The sequence below is a fragment of the Centroberyx gerrardi genome, chromosome 18 (assembly GCF_048128805.1).
Source record: "Centroberyx gerrardi isolate f3 chromosome 18, fCenGer3.hap1.cur.20231027, whole genome shotgun sequence".
Taxonomy (NCBI): Eukaryota; Metazoa; Chordata; class Actinopteri; order Beryciformes; family Berycidae; genus Centroberyx; species Centroberyx gerrardi.
The window spans coordinates 15,407,299-15,429,596 of record NC_136014.1 but is presented as its reverse complement, the minus strand read 5'-3'; the positions used below and the strand labels follow the sequence as shown (position 1 = coordinate 15,429,596).

The following is a 22,298-nucleotide window of genomic DNA, read 5'->3' as shown; positions in this document are numbered from 1 at the left end:
GTGAAATTGATTATATGAGATTAGAGTAGAAGCAAGCTTTAATGATCATCATGGGGAAACTGAGTCTTCACAGCAGCAAATAAATAGGGTTCAAACAGGACTGATAATTACAGCCAGTCGAGAATATTGAGTAAAAAAAACATGAATAAAATAAAAAATATATGAATTTACAGCATATAAGAACATACAAAAACTGTGAATTTACAGCATATTTAAGAGGATATTATGCAAAATGTGCATCTTTGTCTCTCTACATCTCTACACTGAATGCCAACCAAGAGCTAACACGCCTGTGGAAAGTGTGTGTCGGTCAAAGTGGGTAAATATACGGCTCTGGCTGCTCGGTGAAGTTGGTAAATAAGGTTTGACCTCATGGTGGAGAGACAAACTGGATTAACGTTGACAGCAGCAGAAGGGCGACCAGGAAATAAAGTGTACCTGCTGGTAATTGTCTTGCTAAAGTAACTCTTTTGAATGCGCTGCAATCAACAACGGAATAACAGTAAATTGGTTTGACTTGTGTCTCTTTTTGACCTCATTAGAGAGAGTTGGAGAAACAAACAGCGACTGAAGGGCGACTCTGGACGACAACTGCTGGTCAGTATCTAAAATGCAATGATAAATGTATATGCATTATGCTCGGAAAAGCCATAATAATCCGTGTTTTTGTTGGTTGTTCGCGTGTAAATCCCGTTCGCCGTTAACACCGACTACAACCTGGTCTAACATGTCAAATCCTTTGCAGCATGAAGCTAACGTGCTATCGCGTTATTACGGCTGCTGTGTTACTTCTGCAAACTTTACCACGGACATGTCAAGGCATCGATATTCCCAATGTCCCACGGATATCACAGAATATTTACCCTGCTCCTCTTTATCCTAATCAATCCTATCAGCAGTAGTTTAAGCAGTTAACAGTTAACAACATGCCATGTGTTTGTTATTGTGAAGCCCCGTGGCAGCACGCCCACTGGGAAAGTTCCAAACAAGCTGAATGTCAGATTTTAGATTGCGCACATATCTTAAATGACATGTATCTAACATTATTCTATGATGATGCATATGAAATGAAACTGCATTAAAGGAATAGTTCACCCAAAAATGAAAATTCTGTCATCATCTACTCACCCTCATGCCAGTTGAAACACAGGTGAAGTTTGTCCATATAACACACAGGGAGGTTGCCAGCACGACTCCATAGCGGCCTTCTCCAAAACAACTGAAGTCAGTGGGGACCAGTTCTTCAGAGTTCCAAAAAGACCTGTTTTTACACCATAATTTAGTCAAAATCTTAACTACAGCTGATTGATTTGCAACAAATAATGGTGTATAGGTCTTTCTATTCACAGTGTGATTGTTTGGCTGTTTTTGTTGTGGAACTCTAAAGAACAAGTCCCCATTGACATCAGTTGTTTTGGAGAAGGCTGCTACGAAGTTGTGCTGGCAACCTCCCTGTGTGTTATATGGACTAACAAATTTCACCTGTGTTTCATTTGGCATCATTTGACAGAATTTTCACTTTTGGGTGAACTATTCCTTTAAGTACATTATGAGTATAATGTTGGACCCATAGTATTAACTATGTGGATTGAAGTGACTAACCTGTTTTGATTCAGTCTGCAAATAGATGGATTAACACTCCAACCTCACAGAAAACTAGCCAGACTGTTGTTTTGTTACTAGTTATCATAATTTTGCCTTTATGCATTTTGATCATCACTTTTCCTTCTGTTTGTTTAATATTGGTTTAATTTTGGATTTGAATTGGATTTCAAATGAGCTTCAGTTGGGTAAACTAAGTTATAATGTTATAAACTACTAACTAAACTATGTACATGCAGTATATATATACCTGTACATGTGTATATACTGTAGCCTATGTATCTGTGTATGTATGCATGTATGCATGTTTATGTATGTGAATGAATGAATAATTTGGGGAATTTTGGTTTTAGTGCAACGTCTATCCATGTTACAGTTGTTATTATGGTTTTAGTGAAGTATCATGTAATTTCAATCAGGAAGACTACATATCTCTGCCCCTCTCTCGTTTAATTCAAACTTCTCTCTATCCAATCACCGTTATACAACGCATTCCCTCACTTTCAATATCCAATCCATGCAAGCCATAATTTTCCCTCTCCTCGCAGAACCAATCATCTAAGTGTCGAGAGTATATATACATCATTTTCCATGTCATTACGCTACTCACGAATGTGTATGCTGTCTTGCAGTCACTGTCATTCCAGCTACCAACCTAGTCTCTCCTGATTGAAGTACAGGTTGTAACACTATAACTGTTCTTAATTGACCCTCATCTATTTTGGGTTTTAGTGGGAAGTCTGGCTTTATTTTCTGCTGTTAGTGGTAATGCCGTTGCTGTTGTGGTTCACCGCTGCTCAATAACACAGAGGAAACAGCCTGTCTTTGGCTGAGGATCAGTAGTCAAGGGCAATGAGAGGAGGTGAGACATAACCAGCTAGAGACGGCTATCAGTTAGCCACAAGGAGGACCGAACAATATTCACACACACACACGCACACACACACACACACACACACACACACACAGATATAGACTGCCATGCCTGGCTATTTTCACTGCAGTGAGTCAACAGCCTGTGGACAGAGACAGCAGTAGAGGCTACACAGCAGCTGAGGCTTAGGTGTGCTGTGTGTGTGTGTGTGTGTGTGTGTGTGTGTTGTTGCCCTACAATACCATGAGTAACCTGCATGTCCACAAAGCTGCTTTGGAGCAACCTCCCTCCCTCTCTCTCTCTCTCTCTCTCTCTCTCTCTCTCTCTCTCTCTCTCTCTCTCTCTCTCTCTCTCTCTCTCTCTCTCTCTCTCTCTCTCTCTCTCTCTCCCTCTCTCTGTTGGCATCATAACTGACCTTTCACCCCTCTCTCTCTCTGTCTCTCTCTCTCTCTCTCTCTCTCTCTCCCTCTCTCTGTTGGCATCATAACTGACCTATCACTCTCTCTCTCTCTCTCTCTCTCTCTCTCTCTCTCTCTCTCTCTCTCTCTCTCTCTCTCTCTCTCTCTCTCTCTGTTGGCATCATAAACTGACCATTCACCTCTCTCCTGTATCTTCTTCCCTCAGCTTTGTCTTTCTCTCTCTCATCCCCTCTGTTTCCTCTTACTTCTCTCCTCTGCCTTGCTCTGCTTTACTCTGGCTAGATGAGGAATATACACACGTGCAAACACACACCCACACACACACACACACACAGAACAGAGGAACAAAGAACATTCATAAAGGCCACACACACACACACAGTCAAATGGGAAGTTGCTCAGTACATTTCGTAATAAACCGTAACTTCTCCCTGTTCTTGTATTTTGCAAGTGAAATTTATTCAACCAGTGTTTACAAGTCTGAATCCTAATACAGAAATGCATGCTAATTTGGATTATCTTGTAGCCATGCATGTGGCACCATGACATATTTACAGTCAGCTCCTGTCGGATTTTCTCACATTATCAAATGAACTGTCATCCTGACCGCTGACACTGCGTTCTTCAGCTCTGTGTGCAGCTGCGTGTTGGCATATTTCAGTTTTTCTCCTCAGTACTACTTTAATTATCTAACTTCCCAGCCTTCTGGAATAGGTTTTTTAGAACTTGCAGGGAATCAAGCCCACACACACTGACAAACTGAACCTAATGAAAGCTCAAAGCACATAATTATGCCTATATTTGAATGAGTTATGTTGTGATAACATGCATATTACAAGGCAACTTAACAAACACCACTCTGACATAAAACTAGACGCCAGTGACTAGTGAGTAACTTTTCTAAAGTAATTAGTGTCCATCAGTATTTTTATTCCTGGCCCATGGGCTGCAGCTGTTTGTCGTCCACGTCAAAAAGTACGGCCACCGCTGCCGGTCTTCAGTGTACCGTCTGAGAAAGTAGTGAAGCCCTGAAGGAGGATGGATGACCCACTTTGTGTGCGTGTGTTTCAGCACACACACTTTGGGTCGGCTCTTGCAGCAACAGCTTTTCCCATTGGCCCAAAGCCTGGAGCTGTGTTGCGGCATGTCGTCACACCCACAAAACAGTATAACTCACTCATTCCAGCACACACACACACACACACACACACACACACTGTAGACTGTAACAGAATGGAATGCGATGGGAGTACTGTTACATAGATGGAGAGATGAGAGTAGAGGTAAGGTAAGGTAAACTTTATTATCCTTCCTATCCAGTCAAGCTGCAATACATAGACAAACAACAGATTTAGTTAAAACACAAGCAGCATGTTAAAACAGTAAAGTAAATAAAAATATAAATCTGTGCACAGTGTAGTATAGTAACCCTTTGGTATCATCCTGATTAGACATTGTCTCATAGTCGCAGGTATTATCGTTACTGCAATTTAAGATAAATCTGTGGAAAAAAGTAGTAATCGTGTTATTAACTGAGATAGCAATAGCTTGTTGATCAAGGGTAAAAAAAAAATCAGCTATTAGAGCATCTTGTCATAACTGTATTGTACCATTGTATGTTTCAAAAAGCTAAATTTGATTGATTCATTGAAGGGAACGGTATGGTGTTATAACAACGATAATCTTCATCTACACACACAGATCTAGGTTAGGTTTAGGGGATGGGGGTTGGGGGGTAGAATAATAAAGTATTTTTGGGCAGGCCTAAATAGAAATAATCTTCTGGTCTTGTCAATAGCAGAGAGAGATAGAGAGGTGTCGACAAAGCCTGACACCAAAGCTTGTGTGCCCAAATACACGTGCGCCCACACTCGCTTGTGCATGGAAATATCCGGAGAGGGCAGTAGGTGCTGGGTTAGAGACTCTGGCTCCTCCCACTTTGCAGTGACATTTTCAGATCTGGTCCTGGTCCACATTCACATACTTCCATAGCTTCCATGCGTGCAATACATTCCACGTTCCTCCTCTGATATATGTTAACTGGATATGTGTGTGTAGGGGGGCAGGCCGGGGGAAATGAGTATTTTTAGACAAACCGTCAAGTCATCTAGAGATGTAACAGCTGAGTGTGTGTGAGTTTGGCAAGCTAGCAGCAGAAAGTGTGTTAGCAGCACATCTCATTTCTCTCTCTGTATGCCTCTCTCCCACTGTCTGTGCGTCTTTGTCTCTCTGTTGCTCTCATCTTTCTTGGCAGGTTAATGTTACTGATTTAGATATTTGACCTTTGGTTCTGTCTGTCTGCGTTTTTGTCAATGTATGTCTGCCCCCCCGCTCCGTCTCTCTCTGCTGCCAGGCCTTGTCAGTATGAATGGTGATGTATTTTTGATGCTGATACCTACCTTTTTTTTCTCTTTGGGTCTCTCTCTCTCTCTCTCTCTCTCTCTCTCTCTCTCTCTCTCTCTCTCTCTCTCTCTCTCTCCCTCCATCTCTCTCTCTCTAGTCTATCATGGCAGGCGATATGATGTTATTGATGCGAGGCTTGGCCAAGCTGAGCCAGGCGGTTGCAGAGACTCAGACCAACGCTGTACGCAATGGGACAGGTAGGTTCAACACACCCATTTGTCTTCCAAATTGAAAAACACTCAAAAATACAAAATAAAATTAAAGAACTCACTAAAATGGCTTGTCAGCATTCTTCATCAATCAATGGGTACCACTAGCTGCATGATATCCTAGCTTAGCTTTACCCATTGGTTTAGAGGGCATGGTAGCAATAAATGCTAGCAAAACCTATGCTAGCTATTTTTCAGTTTACAAATAACTGATAATACAGGATTTTTTCCCACATTGTGACAAATACCTGGCAGATAAATAATAGCAGGCTGTAATTTAAAATGTCACAGTGTCACATTAAACCCTTGCTCTTGGGTTTGGAAGGTGCAAGTCTTTCCCAGCAGATATCAGGCTAAATACTCTGTTATAGTATCTCCTTAAAGGGATACAGTATATTTTTATTTTCCAGGCACGTTGTTGGTTATCATGGAGTTTCCCAGGTACTGCAAGACCTAAGCTAATAATACTGTTGTTGGGTATTTGTATCCCAGGACTTCCAGTGGTTGGTGCAGCGGCTCAAAGCCTCCAAACAACCGCTGAGCAAGGCATCAGTGCCGCCATGATGAAGATGCAGGTGTGTGTGTGTGCGCACTGGGGGCCTAGGATATTAAGATGGTTCTGAATATTGGTAGGAAAATGCATTTAATATTACAAGATTACTATGAGTACTACATTTTGTGTGTGTCTTTCTTTCCAGGAGCTGACTGGCCAGCAGCAAACCTCTTCATCAGAGTCAGAGTTCGACTTTCCCACGGATGACAGCGGATTTGCTGCCTCAGAGTTCAGGGAAGAAGGGGCGGGCTTTACGGCAGATGAACCAGGAAGCAGTGACGAGGGAGCGACCAGTCACAGCGCAGCAGCGGGAGGAAGCCACGTCAATGGGAAGCAGTCGTTGTTTGAGGGATTCAAAGATCCCAGCAAGCAGTTCGCTGGGCAGACCAGATCGTACCACCAGGACCACAGGTATAAAGGGTGTGTGTGTGTGTGTATGTGTGTGTGAGTGACAGTGGAGGTTTCATGTGGTATATCACTCGTTCTATTCTATTCTGTTCTGTTTCTGGCAGGCATTTCCTTGGACACCCCAGTCTCTACAGCCTCAGTCTGAGCAGGCATGTCCGAGGTCAGCTATACTGTCAGGACCCGGTCAGGCAGTTGGTTACCAGGGGTTACCATCAGGACCCGTCCACCGTGGGGGGGCTGACGGCTGAAGACATAGAGAAAGCCAGACAGAGCAAGAGAGCGGAGATCAAACCACACAAACAGATGGTAATGTTACTCAGTTCCTAAACACACACACACATGCGTACACACACATACACACACACCTTTGTGCATTTTCATACAAATGTATCTTTGGTATTTTGTCTTCTTCAGTTAAGTGAGAGAGCCAGAGAGAGGAAAGTGCCAGTGACCCGACTTGGCAGACTGGCCAATTTTGGAGGTAATACACCTTTCTGTCTCTCTGTCTGATTCACTGGCTGCTTGTCTGTCTGTATCTGTAACTCTATGTGTCTGTCTGTCTGTCTGCCTGTCTGTAACTCTGTAAGTATGTGGTCTGTCTGTGGTTCTAGATATATATATTTTATAATCACATTACTCTAATCTTTCAGGAAAAAACAATAAAAGCAAGCACTGTGTGACCCTTATTTTTAGTATATGGGCCAGATCGCCCCTAGTTGAACTCGTTACCCTAAACAAAGTTAATATTGGTAAAGTAAAACTCCAGCCATCTAGTTCTTTATTCAGTGGTAATGTCTCTCTCTCTCACTCTCTCACTCTATGTATCTCTCAGGAGGCATTAGGGCCAAAAATCAGCTTTTCACCTCTGTTACAGTTCGGATTTTTCTCCCATGGTTATCTAAACAGGAGAAAATCAGACACTATGTGGTTTCTCCCTGGTTAGCCTCATGACGTCACAAGGTTACAAATTTTTTTTTTCATTATTTTAGCCTATCGCCACGAGCTAAAACTGCAGACCTCATTGCCCCAAGGAGCAGATGGCACAAGCCCGTCTTTCTTTCTTTCTTCTCCCCTGAGCCTCCATTCACATTGTAACAACTGAGACAAATCCCTCAGGAAACTTGGCTGCATCTCTGATTTCAAGTTCGAATTACATTATTTACCTCCTTTAATTCTTCACAATATCTAATGGTGTAAATGATTGGCTGCCCATTACTGCTTGTGGCATTGAACTCTCATTAGGCGATTTTTAATACTGAATCCCCCAGTTTGCTCAACAGTATTATCCATGTCCTTGATTTAACCTTATAATCCTCAGTCCAGTTCTGACCTCCCACCACGTCAAAGCTGGGGCCATTGAGTTCAAAGCAGTCTGTCTTGTTATGTCATTACAGACCCTTACCAAGGTCTGTACATTGATTAATGTCAAAACAGCGCCACTAAATACATACTTACAGACGGATATAAATGCATACAAACCCCCCCAAAAGCATTGATTTAGAAGGAAAGAAGAGAAACACAACACACAGGAACCAAATTAACGTTTATGGGTGTTTACCCAGTGTCAGTTGCTGGAGTTGTACTTTTAACAAACACTTAAAATCTGGCAAAGCTTATGCACCCTTTATCAGTAGACCTGTTTCTGTAGAGATAAAAAGACAGAAACGAACACACACACACACACACACACACACAGTCAGCCACAGACTGACAGTTACAGTGAGTGAGACACCAACACAGAGGGAGAGACCGTGCAAGGCCATGTCAGCTTTAGTTGCATTAAAGTGTGTGTGTGTGTGTGTGTGTGTGTGTCTGTGTGTTTGCACTGCAGCCAGATTACTTTGTGTAGGTTAATCTTCTGTTTGACCATGTGGCCTAGTCTCTCAGCCAATCACCTGTAATGAACTGTGTGGGTATGTAAACACACATACACACACACACACATATAAATATACTGTATATTTAAACTGCTATATTGCCCCAAATCAGATATACAATTAAATCTAAAAGGGAGTTAAAACAAACAAAATAAAGAATCTTTTATGTGAAATTCAATTAATAAATATATAACAGAACCTTCAAAAAACAATTGTAGCAATAATAACAATTGTGATTTTTTTGGTCAGATTTTTGTGTCAATGAATGCTAGAAATCTATATCTATACATAATCTATAAATCTATACATATCCAGAGAATAAAACTGACCTGTTGGCAGTTTAAGGCAGTTATAGACCCTCGGCTGTTGTAGCGTTAAACTCTTATCTAGACAGGATGCTGGTTAAGCTTATTCAAAAGATAAAATGTGCGTGCACGCATAGTGAAATGCTCTCTTCCAGCCTAAGATGCCGTTTAGATACGAGGCCAACATGACGGATCAGAGCTTGTAAGATCAGCAGCTTGTAGCTTCACATCGACTGAAGTATGATGGATGAGTTAACAGGTGGAGTGAAGGGAGACAGAGGAGCTAGAGGAAAACAGAGACACGGTGAGCGGGAATGTAAACCATGCAAAAGTCAGATCCCAGAACGGTGTCTCCGCTGAGTCAAACTGGACTGCCGCACAAACACACGCAGCAAAATTTAGCCACAGCTAATACTGAACAAACAGGAGTCATACGGGCAACTATTAAAGTAAAGGACAGAGATAAGTCGGTACGGCATGTTGACAGCGGTAACGGTGAGAAGGTGGCGGGTCGGGGAGGAGGTGGAGGAACGTGAGGGAGTTGTTGACAGCTCAGTCTGTCCTTCACTCTCCTTCAGCCTTAACTGGCACGGTTACAACGTCGGACAAGTTGTTCTGTTTGTCGTTCAAGAGGGAGCAGCATGGTCATGAGAGGAGATAAAGGAGGTGGTTTTTGGAGCAATGTAGGTCGGCAACATGATTCACATTGTTAAAAATCTATTCAAATACTTCCTGGCAACAACATGTTCCTTAGCGATTAAAGCAACATTGCCCAGGTGACTCCTTGTTGCCAACAGTTGCACACTAGTTGCCCTGCCTATCGCTGCCTTCACAGCTGGCTAGATCTTGCTGACGTTTGTGTGGGAACCAAACCGTGCATTCCTGTTTATCTGGCTCTGAATATCAAATGAAGGAATGGGAGTTATCTTTTAAAGCTTGTCGTACAACAACACACTATTGTGTAACAGCCATTACATCAACACTGTCTTGCATGGTAAATGATAGACAGCCGTGCTCGGTCTGACAAATTTCTGCGGGAAACGCTGAGTCCTCTGCTTGGCTGGGAGCTGCGCAGCCCGCCGGCTCACGTTGAGATCAGGTTTTTGACCAGATATCCTGTTTCTGGCCACACACACACACACACATATATACATACAGATACACACATATCAATGGCATGACGCTGAGCTGCTGGGTTGTCTGCTTTGTGTACGTACGTGTGCATGTGCGCAAGCTCAAATTATGGTTATACTCTAATGTTCCAAACTAAACTACCATGCATTAAGTGTGCATTCAAGTAGAGAGAGGGTTAGGGGGAAAAGAATAAGATAATTACTCTTTTTACCAATTTAAATAAGGTACACACACACACACACACACACACACACACAAAGCCTCCTACACTATTACACTTTCTCAGATAGGTTGGGGTACAGCCCCCCCACCTCGGAGGCCAACCTGCCTCCAGCAGAGTGTTTAGAAAGAAAGGTGTTGACAGGTTGTTGACCAATTAAGAAACACACTGAGTCAGCTCATACACAAGATACTCATACACACTCTGTCCTGGTCTGTCCCTCTACTGCTGTATCTCAAAGTTGCCGCTTCAGAGACGAGCTGACTAACCGATTATGTAATGCTGAGTTATGTAAGGCAAAGAGGAGGAACACTCTTACAGGCAGACAAACAAACCTGTGCTTCTTTGTTTTTCTTTCTCCGATTTATCTGATAAAGCATTTCCTTTATTAATCAGAATTAAAATAAATTGTATATGTTAGGGTAAGAAAGAATTTAAAATGCTGACTTGTTGGTCACTAATTGGATTCTCTGTTTGCTTGTAATGTGTATGACTCTGATTGCTTTTACATCTGTCAATTGGTGTGTGTGTGTGTGTTTGTATGTATGATGAGCAAGTCCCATTCAACTTTTGTGTTTGTGTGACATTGTTTACAATTTTAACTTTCTCTATTCTATTACATACTGTGTATATTGTTATGATATCTGTGTATGTCCTTAAAATAAGCCGACCCATTATAATTATTTTGACGTGTCTGTCTGTCTGTCTGTCTGTGTGTCTGTACCAGGTCTAGCTGTGGGGTTGGGTATTGGAGCATTGGCAGAAGTCGCCAAGAAGAGCATCAGATCCAGTGACGCAGCAGGTAACACACACACAAACACGCACACCTGCTCACATACTTCTCCAGATTGCTTGCAATGAAGTTAGAAAAAACTGCAGCGCACCTGCTGTTCAGCATGATGGATTACGTCTGTCAAGGCAGCAGTATGTCTCTGTGAGCTGTTTTTAGTGTATTTATGAAAACATTGGGAGCCTCTGACTTCTGGGAGATCAGGCAGTAGAACAGACGGGAGGAGCTTCTGACTGTGGCAAATACATCAGTGGATTTAGACTTTTCATGGACATTAATGGGGATAGGAAAGTAAAATTCCACTGGCATTATCCTTTAAGAACTTCAGTGGCAAAACTCTGTCGATCCACGGCTCTGTATGTTAAACCATACAACAGGTTGTTCCAGCAAAGCAATACAATGAGTATACAGTATATATATCAGTATTCTGGTATTGCAAGTATTCCACTTTCATGTTGGAATTATGACCACATATTATATATATATTATTATTATTATATATATTATGATCCAAATGTGATAGCTGGGCTATGCCGTTATTATCCGGGATACTGAGACCTGTATACACCAGTTACACCACCATGTTACTCAGATTGCGTTGTACCATTGTACTTAGCTAATGTAAGCTAGTTTCCTTGGACCATGTTGTTGCATGTCGGTTGTTAGATGAAGGGGGTGCATGCCTTTCCTCGGGGGCACTTTGGCAGTACAGGGCGCTGTTGGTACCGGGGACTGAGCCAGAAAGCTTTCAGCGATGAGGCCGCCTCCCTCACCAGCCTGCCACCTAAAGAGACATTCCTGCTCTGCAGTGCGAGCCTGTTAATCCAAAATCAGAGCTAAGCTGTGACAGAGCAAACGAGTAAATCTAGTAAATCTGTGGTGCTTGTGCGTCTGTGTGTGTCTATGTGTGTTGTGTGTGGGCGTGACTTAATCCAAGCAGAAACGCTGCAATCGAACTGGCTTGTAAGTGTATGTGTGTGTGTGTGTGTGTGGTAAATCTCTGTTAAAGCCTCTGAAAGCAACAGCAGACACACCAGACTGCCTGACGACCTACTGACACATATACACACAAACACACACACACACACATACATGCAAATACACATACATACTCATGCACACACACATACTGTGCACACACCTTTGTGTCCTAAACAGAAAAATATGATACCATTCATTTTCATTGACCAACAATGACTTTACGTGTACATAAATAATACGTTCCAATACAAGTGTGCTCTAAAGAGAATACATTGGCTGTAAAGATTGATTTTGAAACATTGCTGCTAAACCAAACTCTTGTGTTTTAATCAATACGCTCTACGCTCTCTGCTCCTTTAGGTGAAAATAAGAAGGCGGTTCTGGACTCCAGCCCCTTCCTGTCCGAGGCCAACGCCGAACGGATCGTCAGAACGCTGTGTAAAGTCAGAGGAGCCGCACTAAAACTGGGACAGATGCTCAGCATACAAGGTGAGAGACAGACACACACACACACAGAAGAAGAAGATGACGACAGTGAGGCAGACAAAGGGTGGGAGTGGTCGGTTGGATGGGTAGAGAGATGGAGATAAAAGAAAGGGGGAGAGATAGGGAGGGAGGGAGAGGAGAGAAAAGCAGAGGGATGAGAGTGAAGGTGGAAAGAACGAAAGAAAGAGTGGGAGGAACGGATGGGTGGCATGAGGGAGAGAGAGATGGAGGGACAGAGGAGAGAGAGGAAGAGAGAACTCAGCTAAAACCAGCTAGTTTTACACTGTGTGTGTGTGTGTGTGTGTGTGTGTGTGTGTGTCGACCCATGGTAACCTGACAGTTAAGGTTGTAACATGAACATTGGCACGTTACAACCTTTAGGGTTAACACACACACATAAACACACATGGGCTCAGCTGTGAGTAAGTTACAATGTAAATTAAGTTGTTTCTGGTTTGTGTTCATACACACATCGTAGCACAGACTGAGGTAAAGGACACCAGCAGTAAAAATCCTGGCATAGGGCTGGTTGTCGGGTCGGGTAACGGCAGTAAACACCTCATTAATTTTGTTTATCACTGTTTCCCTCTAGCCTGACCTTGGCTGGTGACCTTTGTCCTTTGGCATGCATGTGAAAGGTCTACTGACACAGTTATGGTGAATTCTCTGCAGTACAGTGCAGTAAATACAAAATAGAAAAGCTGTCTATGCAGAATTTCAGGTATGATAGTACAAGAACAGGAGATAGGCTGACTTAAGTTTGCTAACCAGGCTAACAGCTCAGTGGATTTTGTGTGTGTGTGTGTGTGTGTGTGTCCAGCTTTAGAGGGCCAAACTCTCCTTTTAGTCTGATTTAAGAATAAGCCCTTCATCATCTAAGAGATTGTAAATCTGTGCCAATGCTGCAGACACACACACACACACACACACACAGACACACACCACTCTGCTGCTGCCGCCACTCTGCTCTTCACAGAGAGAGATAGGGGAGGAGGGGAGATAGAGATAACAGAAGAGACAGACAAAAAGGTTGAAAGAGACACTTCTTCAGTCGTGTCTCAGTGTTCCCACTCAGCTGTGAGGGAGTCAAATTAACCCTGAAGGTCAAAATCAGCGGAAGATTCCTTTATGCCCACTGCTGACGTTCATCTCACATAGCAAGTAACTTCTGTTCTGCGTAGGCCGAATGCTCCCAGTGCCGTTCTAAATAGGCCGAATGCTTCTGAGTCCAAACACTGTACCTTTGAGTGGAGCCTTTCATCAGTGAGGGGTTTAAAACTGTTTTAAGACTCAAGTGAAACAGTTTTTACTTCCTATATCATTAGCAATATCAGCCGAAATTCAGCTTGCTGGTTGGTCAGTATTAGCTTTGCATTGTAATGTTGAATTAACATTCTACTGTATCATGATGCATTGGAAACTGTTGAGATCTCAGTGATTACAGTGGGAATCTTTTAGACTGATGGCTCTGGCTTCAGGCTGTTATGGCAGTACTTTTCACTGCAAGTTCTCATGCTCATGTCTGGTTTAACTCAAATTCTGTTAATTAACCTCCTTTTAGATGGAAAACTGTGTCCAAGCTGTCATTTAGGTTTGCCATGTGCACAAGTGCAGAAGGAAGGAAGAAAGGAAGGACGGAAAGAAAGAAGAAATATTTCTCTTGCAACTGTTAATTTTGCCTAAGCAATGTGATCCATCAGAGATTTGATCCAATTGTGCTGATAATTCCCATCAAGCACGTTTACAGCCGCTGTGCTTTTTGAAAAATGAAATGATTTGCTTTACTAACCGTAACCGTTGTGGTACCCAGAGAGTTGATTGATGCATTTTCTTATATTTTTCTCCTATGTATGTACACTATTTTGAAGAAAATTTCTCAGGCAGTACAAATGAACTGTTGTGTAAACACCATAATACCCTTAAGGGTGTTCATTATGCTGTTTATGGGCATTTCAGAGATGCTAATAGTACGTGGCAGCACATTGTTCTCAGCTACATCACTGCTGCACTCATAATCGTGATAATGAATGTCCTCATGGAGAACTTTTATATTAATGTGTGTAGAGCAGGTCAGTAATAACTTCTCATTTCAAAGTGTATTTTGTTATGTTACTAGACTTAATTGAAGGGGAAATAATTAGTTCTCCTTTAGCTGCCATTGTACTTTCACTCTCACATAAATCCATGTGTGATGTATGTCTATAGAAAAGGAAAACACAACAGCTCCATAAAGACAGGTTTAATACTCATACCAATGTTTCAGCCATGCTGCCTTCGCCCTGCCCTGCTGCCCTGTGGAGACAAACCCAGCTGTGTTTCTGTGTTTCAGATGATGCGTTTATCAACCCTCAATTAGCCAAGATCTTTGAGCGAGTGAGACAGAGTGCCGACTTCATGCCAATTAAACAAATGATGGTAAGATTCTCCCTTTCTCTTCTCTTCTCTTATGACATTATGACGCCCTTCTCATGGAAAAATAAGTTCAGTATTTGAATTTGGAAGAAAAACTTCCTGAATCGGCTGAATCGTGTAATCCTATAAGAGTGATTTACAAAAATTGCTGTAATAGAATATGTCAACATTCATGTGTTGTGTGTGTCTGTGTGTGTGTGTGTGCATGTATGTCCACGCTTGTGTTCATGTGTGTGTCTGTCTATAGAAAGCCTTGAACAATGACTTGGGTCCTAACTGGAGAGACAAGCTGGAGTCGTTTGAGGAGCGTCCGTTTGCAGCAGCGTCCATCGGCCAAGTTCACCTGGCTAAGATGAAGGACGGCAGGGAGGTGGCCATGAAAATACAGGTAGGCTGTGTGCGTGTGTGTGTGTGTGTGTGTACGTGTGTATACTGTACATTCTCATATTGTTAGTGTAAACACTTGTCGCTCACACTATTCACTCCCTTTCTTCAACTTTGTCTCTCTCTCACAAACACACACACACACTCAGGGGGAAACCACCACATTTCTCTGATCTGTTTACAGATTTTCTGTTTACAGATCAGATCTGAGTCACACAGAGTTAAAAATCAGATTCATGTGGTTTCTCGCTGTTCAGGCAGCCATGAGACAAACAGACCTGAGCCAAATAGAGATTATCTGTGCAAGTGTGGCCTTAATTGTTTAAAACAGATGTTTGTAGAGTTCATCAGGGATTGGCAGTAAGTGATTACATGTAATGGTGTTATGATAATCTCATTAGAAAATTAGAAAAATAACTGCATTCCCAGAGAAAATTGTAATCAGATTATATAGATATATTTGAGATAATTGCTTTGTTGGATGATTCAGAAACATGACTCAAAGGGAAGATGGTATATTCATGTGAGATTACGAACACAAACACCACACAAATGATAATGTCTTTTTTCCGCATTTTGTGTTGGAGTGCAATTAAACAGTTTGCCTTTCTGTCTGTGTCTCCAGTACCCGGGTGTGGCTCAGAGTATCAACAGTGATGTCAACAACCTGATGGCCGTACTGAGCATGAGCAATGCCCTTCCTGAAGGTACACACTCACAGGAACTCGCAGTCACATGCATGCAAAGACATGCATGCTCACCTTCTCATTCATACACAGACAACACACGTGCACAAATGTTGACACTCTCTACTACTCTGCTCTCTTTCTCTCATTTAGTCTCATGCACTTTCATGTCTCTCTGTCTCGCTCTGTTTCTCTCTCTACACCTCTGTCTTCCTCTGTGTCTGTTTCTTTCAGTTAGATTCACTCTATAGTGTTTTATTGCCATGTTAAGACTTGCCTTACATTGTCTCACCTTCTGCTTCTGGCTCTATGCCTCTCTTTAGGTCTGTTTCCAGAGCATCTGATAGACGTAATGAGGAAAGAGCTAGCATTGGAGTGTGACTATGTTAGAGAAGCCCAGTGTGCCAAGAAATTCAGGTGAGTAGTGCATTCTAGAACCTTATAAAACCAGGGCTGACTGCATTCTAGAACCTTATGAAACCAGGGTTAACTGCATTCTAGAACCTTATGAAACCAGGGTTAACTGCATTCTAGAACCTTATGAAACCAGGGCTAAGTGCATTCTAGAACCGTATAAAACCAGGGCTGACTGCATTCTAGAACCATATAAAACCAGGACTAATTGCATTCTAGAACCTTATGAAACTGGGGCTAACTGCATTCTAGAACATTATCAAACCTAACTGCATTTAATTCAATTCAATTCACTTCAATTCACTTCAATTGAAATATGCTTTATTGGCATGGCTGTTGGGATACAATGTTGCCAAAGCAGTCATACAATGTGTCATGTCATACATTGTATCAATATGAACACATGGTATATGATTAAAATGCAAAAAGGAAACCAACAGAATGAAGGAAACTTAAGGTGCATTATAAATTAACAGCAAAATAATTCTACAACCATATACCATAACCATATATGTAGAATGCTAACTGCATTCTAGAACATTACAAAACAGGGGCTAACTGCATTCTAGAACCTTTTTTTTAAACCAGGGGTCATTGTAAAACCCATTTAAAACCAGGGCTTGTATAACCCTGTGGCTGTTGCCACACAGACTGTCCTGTGCTGTGGCTTTGTCTCTCTCCACCTCACTCTCTCTCTCTCTCTCCCTCACACACACACACACACTACAGAGATTCACATTACATACACTCAGAGACAAACAGAAATGCGTATTTAGTCGTCTATAGTTAGCTCTCTCCTTGGAGCTTGTTACAGGTCAGAACATTGTACTGCCAGCCAACTAAATATACACAGGATGTTTGGGCCAGCTATCTACCTGTGTATGTGCGTGTGTCTATCTGTGTCTCTGTATCCATCTGTCCATCTATCTTGAGCAGGGAGCTGTTGAAAGACCATCCGTTCTTCTACGTACCAGAGGTGATAGAGGAGCTGAGCAGCAGTCATGTCCTGACCACAGAACTAGTCTCTGGGTTCCCACTGGACCAGGCTGAGAGCCTCACACAGGAGCTGAAGAACGAGGTACCACCGACAAACCACACAGATGGCTGGATCGATAATTAGTTAGCTGACTAATGGGTTCATTTAGCTGGAGAGGTACACGTGTTAGTTAATGTGTGTTTTAGAGGAGTGTATGTGTGTGTGTGAGGGGGAGAGAGAGAGAACTGGTCCCTAAATGGTCAATGAATGGCTGGAGAGATGGATAGATAGAGAGCCTCTACTGGCAGGAAAGGGAATTGCACCTCTCTCTGTTCCCTTTCCCTCTGTTTTCCTTCTCCCCTCCCTTGTCCTCTCATTCCCTCCCATCTCTCTCTGCTTTCCACTCTCCCACTGTATTTCTCAGTTGACTTCAGTCCAGTGACACATGTACATTTTGGCATCAGAAATCAAACATAACTCCTCAAGAAGGACATAGTGAGTGATGATAATAAATGACAGTGGAATCCATTTGTCTTTCTCTCTCTGTGTCAGATCTGTGAGAACATCTTGGTGTTGTGTCTCAGAGAGCTGTTTGAGTTCAGGTACATGCAGACCGACCCAAACTGGTCCAACTTCTTCTATGATCCAAACACACACAAGGTGAGTCTGTCCACAGTCAAAATACAACTACTACTAGTTATTATTAGTATCAACTTCTTCCATTATTACTACAAATATTTGTGCTACTACTACTACTAATAATAATGACATTAACGATGATAATATGATATTTGCGAGTTATGAGAATGATAATTATTGGTTCCTGTCCCTCTAGGTGGCGCTGTTGGACTTTGGAGCCACCAGAGGATTTGATCAAAGTTTCACTGATCTCTACATAGAGGTGAGACTATAGTCAGCTTTATTTTAACATATTTTATTAGTACTATATTATCATGTTATATAGTGAAAAATAATTATTCATTATATGAATACTTATCTTGCCACTTACCACTGGAGGATTTGACCAGTTTTACTGAGGTCTACATTAAAGTCTGACCTTTGCCGTCACTGTGATGAACATATGATGAACATTACATGTGATTACACGCCATTTAACCTTTTGTTTCAATGATGAAATCTGTATGTTGCAAATGAAAAGTCAAATTGTTAACAGCAGCAGAGCAAATTAGGAAAAACCACAAAGACATACATGCCCACCCCTCATCCTGCCTGCTGACCCCCACTCCTGGCCTCTGACATCTTTATCAATTTGAAAAATCTCATTGTAAAACTGACAGTATATTTCTATCAGTAATTCACATACAGATTCTTGGACAACTGTAATTACTGTATATAATTACTGTTGAAACGCTGTGACCCCCACTACTGTTTATGTTTTGATTTGTTGCATTGGAGACATTTTTTGTTTTAAAACAGTTCTTTATTTTGATTTGCAATGAGTCATGAAAGTTGCGACAAGCTTATTTACTATCCCATCTACAAGTCAGAATCTATGTGAAAATTCATCAAAGTATGGCAAATTAAATTCTGGATAAGGGTTTAAAATGCATATATCTGAGAGATGGGGAGAGAGAGAAGTGATGGTGGCAGCATTAATAATGCAGCTGATCAATTTGTGTTTGCAGATCATTCGTTCAGGTGCCGAGGGCAACAGAGACGGAGTTCTGAGGAAATCTATTGAGATGAAGTTCCTCACTGGATACGAGTCCAAGGTAATATCTGTCTGTCTATTTATCTGTCTGTCTGCTTTAGATTGCAAACCATGGCCTTGTGACTTAAGCTGCTGGTATCCTTACAGTGAAATTTAACTTGCCTGCAATGGAAACACAGTCAAACACACCGCCGCATATAAGTTTGTGTATACTCACTGCGGCTTCGTACTGTTGCTGTATTTACACAACAGTGGTTGTCGTGAAAGAGCCACAAAGGCAGCTGAGGGAATATGATCGGTCATAAAATTGCAGTTCAGTTTGATCGGTCATAAAGTTGCAGATTGGTTTGATCGGTCATAAAGTTGCAGATTGGTTTGATCGGTCATAAAGGTGCAGATTTTTTATAATGAGCGCAGAAAGCCTTGAAACAATTCATTTTGAAGACCACAAGATGTTAGCAGTGAGGTGTAAACGAAGGCCATGAACCGGAAAAGGAAATGGAGACTCTTTCACACAACGCAACTCAACCATTGCGAGGCTTTGTTTTTTTCTGCAAACAGACATTTTTGTCTGTAAGAACCTTCCAAAATGTCTTTCCACAGCAAGTATACCTTCACTGTTTGTAGGAGTGATCCATTTTGGTGAACAGGGTGGTATTTGTAATGAATTGGCCACTGAGTGTGTCTGTCTTCTTTTTTTTACTCTCTTCGTTCCAGGCGATGATGAACGCCCATGTGGATGCAGTGATGATCCTCGGCGAGGCCTTCGCCTCCACAGAACCCTTTAATTTCGGCGCTCAGTCCACCACCGAGAGGATCCACAACCTCATCCCTGTGATGCTCAAGCAGCGCCTCACCCCGCCCCCCGAGGAGACGTACTCCCTCCACCGCAAGATGGGGGGGTCGTTCCTCATCTGTTCCCGGCTGGACGCCAAGCTGTGCTGCAATGAGATGTTCCAGGCGGCGTATCAGAAATACTGGGAAGGCCGCACGCCGCCCTCTAGCTCGGCCTAAGCCAGTCCCACGATTGATTTGACGGACAGTTCCTGGGGCCAACGGCAAGGTGCCCGAGGGTGGTGAGGTCGGGGTGTGAGGGTGCAGAGCCCTAGATAGACAGAGTCTGGTCATGGCAGTTTTCAGTGGCAGCCACGTTGGCCTCCACAGTCCTGCGCCGTGGCTGTTGCTAAGTTACGGGTGATTGTACATCAGCTGATCTTCACGATTTTGGGCATCGCACTATAGAGAGGTGACGAAAGGCATTTATAGATATTTGCAGCCACCATTTCTTAGTTTGAAAGAGGGAGCAGCGTCTATATTGCATAAAGGCCAAACTCTTACCTATATATGGCCCTGAGAGGAGAGACTGTGGAAAAGGGGGGTGGGGTGGGGGGGTGAAAGGAAAGAGAGAGAGAAAGAGAGAGGGAGAGAGAGAGAGGAGCAGTGTAGCTTGTATCTAGTTCTGGAGTAGAATGAATGTAAAATGGTCGGCACTTTTTATCTCTTTTCTGACGTTTCCAAGATAATTCTTGATTTATTTTTTCGTGGGTTTTTTTATTGCTGTGTTTTGTTTTTCTTTCAGATTATATTGATAACCATGCCAACAGTCCAGTTGGTCAACTGCCAGAAATGTCAATGGTGGTGATATGAAACAGTTGATTGTATTAAGGAACAGCACTCAACTCTTACTGTAAACCCAAGGTCTATAAAGTATGAGGTTTGAGTCATTGTTTAGGAAGTAAACAACTTATGGGCTTTCACGGGCATTCAACAGGACCAGCATGTCTGCTACGGCTAAAGAGAATTCTGCTCCTATTGCTTTTCCCATGGTTGCCAAACTTCCTTCTAACACTGTTGTCAAGGAAACTTTGTTTAATGTCTAGACATGAAAAATGTCTAAATCCAGGCAAATAATGTAATGTAACAGTTTTGATAAGGACAAACGGCTCATTGTACTAAATGGAATATTTGCTTAAAGCAGATTCAGTGTTGATGTCATAGCGATGCTGCCAAGTGATCAAGTTCAGGTTAATTAGCTGTTAATTAGGAATGGCTGCACACTAGAATGTGGCTGCATTTACACAGGAACAGATCTGACTTTTAAGTCTCATCTGGCACAGATCTGATATTGCCATGGCTGTCTAAAAAGGGAGAAACCACATGGACTTATATTGTCTTTGATAATGTTATACTTGATTGATCAATGTAGGGAATTTCTCTTTTCACTTGCCCTCATCCACAGGGAGGTCAGAGGTCAGTTTCAGCTACAGAGCAGGAGCTCTGGAGCTGGTAGGGATTCAGTGTCTTGCTCAAGGACTCGTCAGCAGGGTGGCTGCTTGCTGACATGGGGTTTTGAACCTGCGTCATCTGGTTCAAGGGTTGTCTCCCTAATCACTATGCCACCCTGCCGCTCTGTGGCCCAGATCTCACCTTCTCATGGCTGTTAGTCTCGATGGAGGCCATTTTTATCTCCTGTTTGACGTATTAGAGCTTCAACTTCAGACACTGATATGTCGATTATCAGTAATTTCCTATAAAAATGTCAACATCATAATTTAGAATTGTGTCTGCCAGACATGATGCTAATTTCGTCTTATTTTTCCATCCGCTGAGTTACACTTTCCATTTACTGACTGTAAGCGCTGCTCCAACATGGCTGCCGACGGAGCCAAGATGGCATCCCTCTAGTACAAAAGCCTGTTATTTCTCTATGGCAGAAAACTATCGGCAGGGAGTTGGAAAAAGTAGTATAGAAATGAAACCACATCGATTCAATGTTTCTCCCTGTTTAGACGGTAGCGAGAGGATCAGATCTGACAGAGAAAGGGAGCGCAGCCCACATCAACCCTGGGCCTGCGCTCCGTCATGAATATTTATGAGAGATGAGGATGGAGGAGGCTCATCTTCATATCACACACGCCCGGCTGGTGCGCTCGCCTTGCATCCAGGAGTCAGAAATGGTTCCTCTCGCCACGTTGGCTGCGAAGTCAGCACCTGGTTGAGTGTGTGGTTATGACAGTTGTCTGCTGTGTGAATATGATTTTAATGGTCTGTTGTGTGAATCTGAAAACAAGGTGCCTGTACGCTCTAGTGGAAGGCTGTTTGGCTATAAATCTCTCCTTTATATTTCATATCAAGAGTCAATGATGAGATGGTTTAAATTTTCTAATCAAAATGCGTTCTTACCGAAAGTTGTGATAAACATATTGTATGGAAAGATTAAATATTTGATTCTACACTCGTCATGCGTGGTTTTGTGTGTGTTGTTTCTGTGTTGGTGCGGTTTCAATATTTTTAGTCCATTTACAAAAAGGACTGTAGCTCTTCAACTATTCATGCGGTTTGATTGAAAATGCCCTTCGACAGTGTGAACTTGGACGTCACAGCAATTATGCCACTTCACAGCCAAAGGGAGGGAGGGGAAGGAGGGAGGAGAGGAAGGCAAAGCATATCGGGGATTTGGGAGAGAAAAGGATACAGTGAAAACAGAGACAGA

At 42.4% G+C, this 22,298-nt stretch overlaps 1 protein-coding gene across 1 annotated transcript; it reads left to right on the top strand.

The window, feature by feature from the left end:
- The first annotated feature begins 357 nt into the window (after nt 1–357).
- coq8aa (coenzyme Q8A, genome duplicate a) lies at nt 358–22,038 on the top strand. The gene is made up of 18 exons (XM_071903709.2): nt 358–444; nt 543–597; nt 5,396–5,495; nt 6,000–6,082; nt 6,206–6,471; nt 6,573–6,774; nt 6,883–6,949; nt 10,732–10,806; nt 12,136–12,264; nt 14,591–14,676; nt 14,921–15,061; nt 15,683–15,764; nt 16,067–16,160; nt 17,094–17,235; nt 17,686–17,793; nt 17,969–18,034; nt 18,780–18,866; nt 19,523–22,038. Exons 3-18 carry the CDS (start codon nt 5,402–5,404, stop codon nt 19,817–19,819), a joined length of 2,019 nt encoding a protein of 672 aa, XP_071759810.1. The 5' UTR covers nt 358–444; nt 543–597; nt 5,396–5,401; the 3' UTR covers nt 19,820–22,038.
- Nucleotides 22,039–22,298: the final 260 nt, after the last annotated feature.

Bases quoted from the DNA above. Each gene is read 5' to 3' on its own strand.
- coq8aa (XM_071903709.2), top strand. From the start codon at position 5,402: ATGGCAGGCGATATGATGTTATTGATGCGAGGCTTGGCCAAGCTGAGC. The intron at 6,083-6,205 runs GTGTGTGTGTGT...CTTTCTTTCCAG, and splicing joins CCGCCATGATGAAGATGCAG to GAGCTGACTGGCCAGCAGCA. The intron at 6,950-10,731 runs GTAATACACCTT...TGTCTGTACCAG, and splicing joins CAGACTGGCCAATTTTGGAG to GTCTAGCTGTGGGGTTGGGT.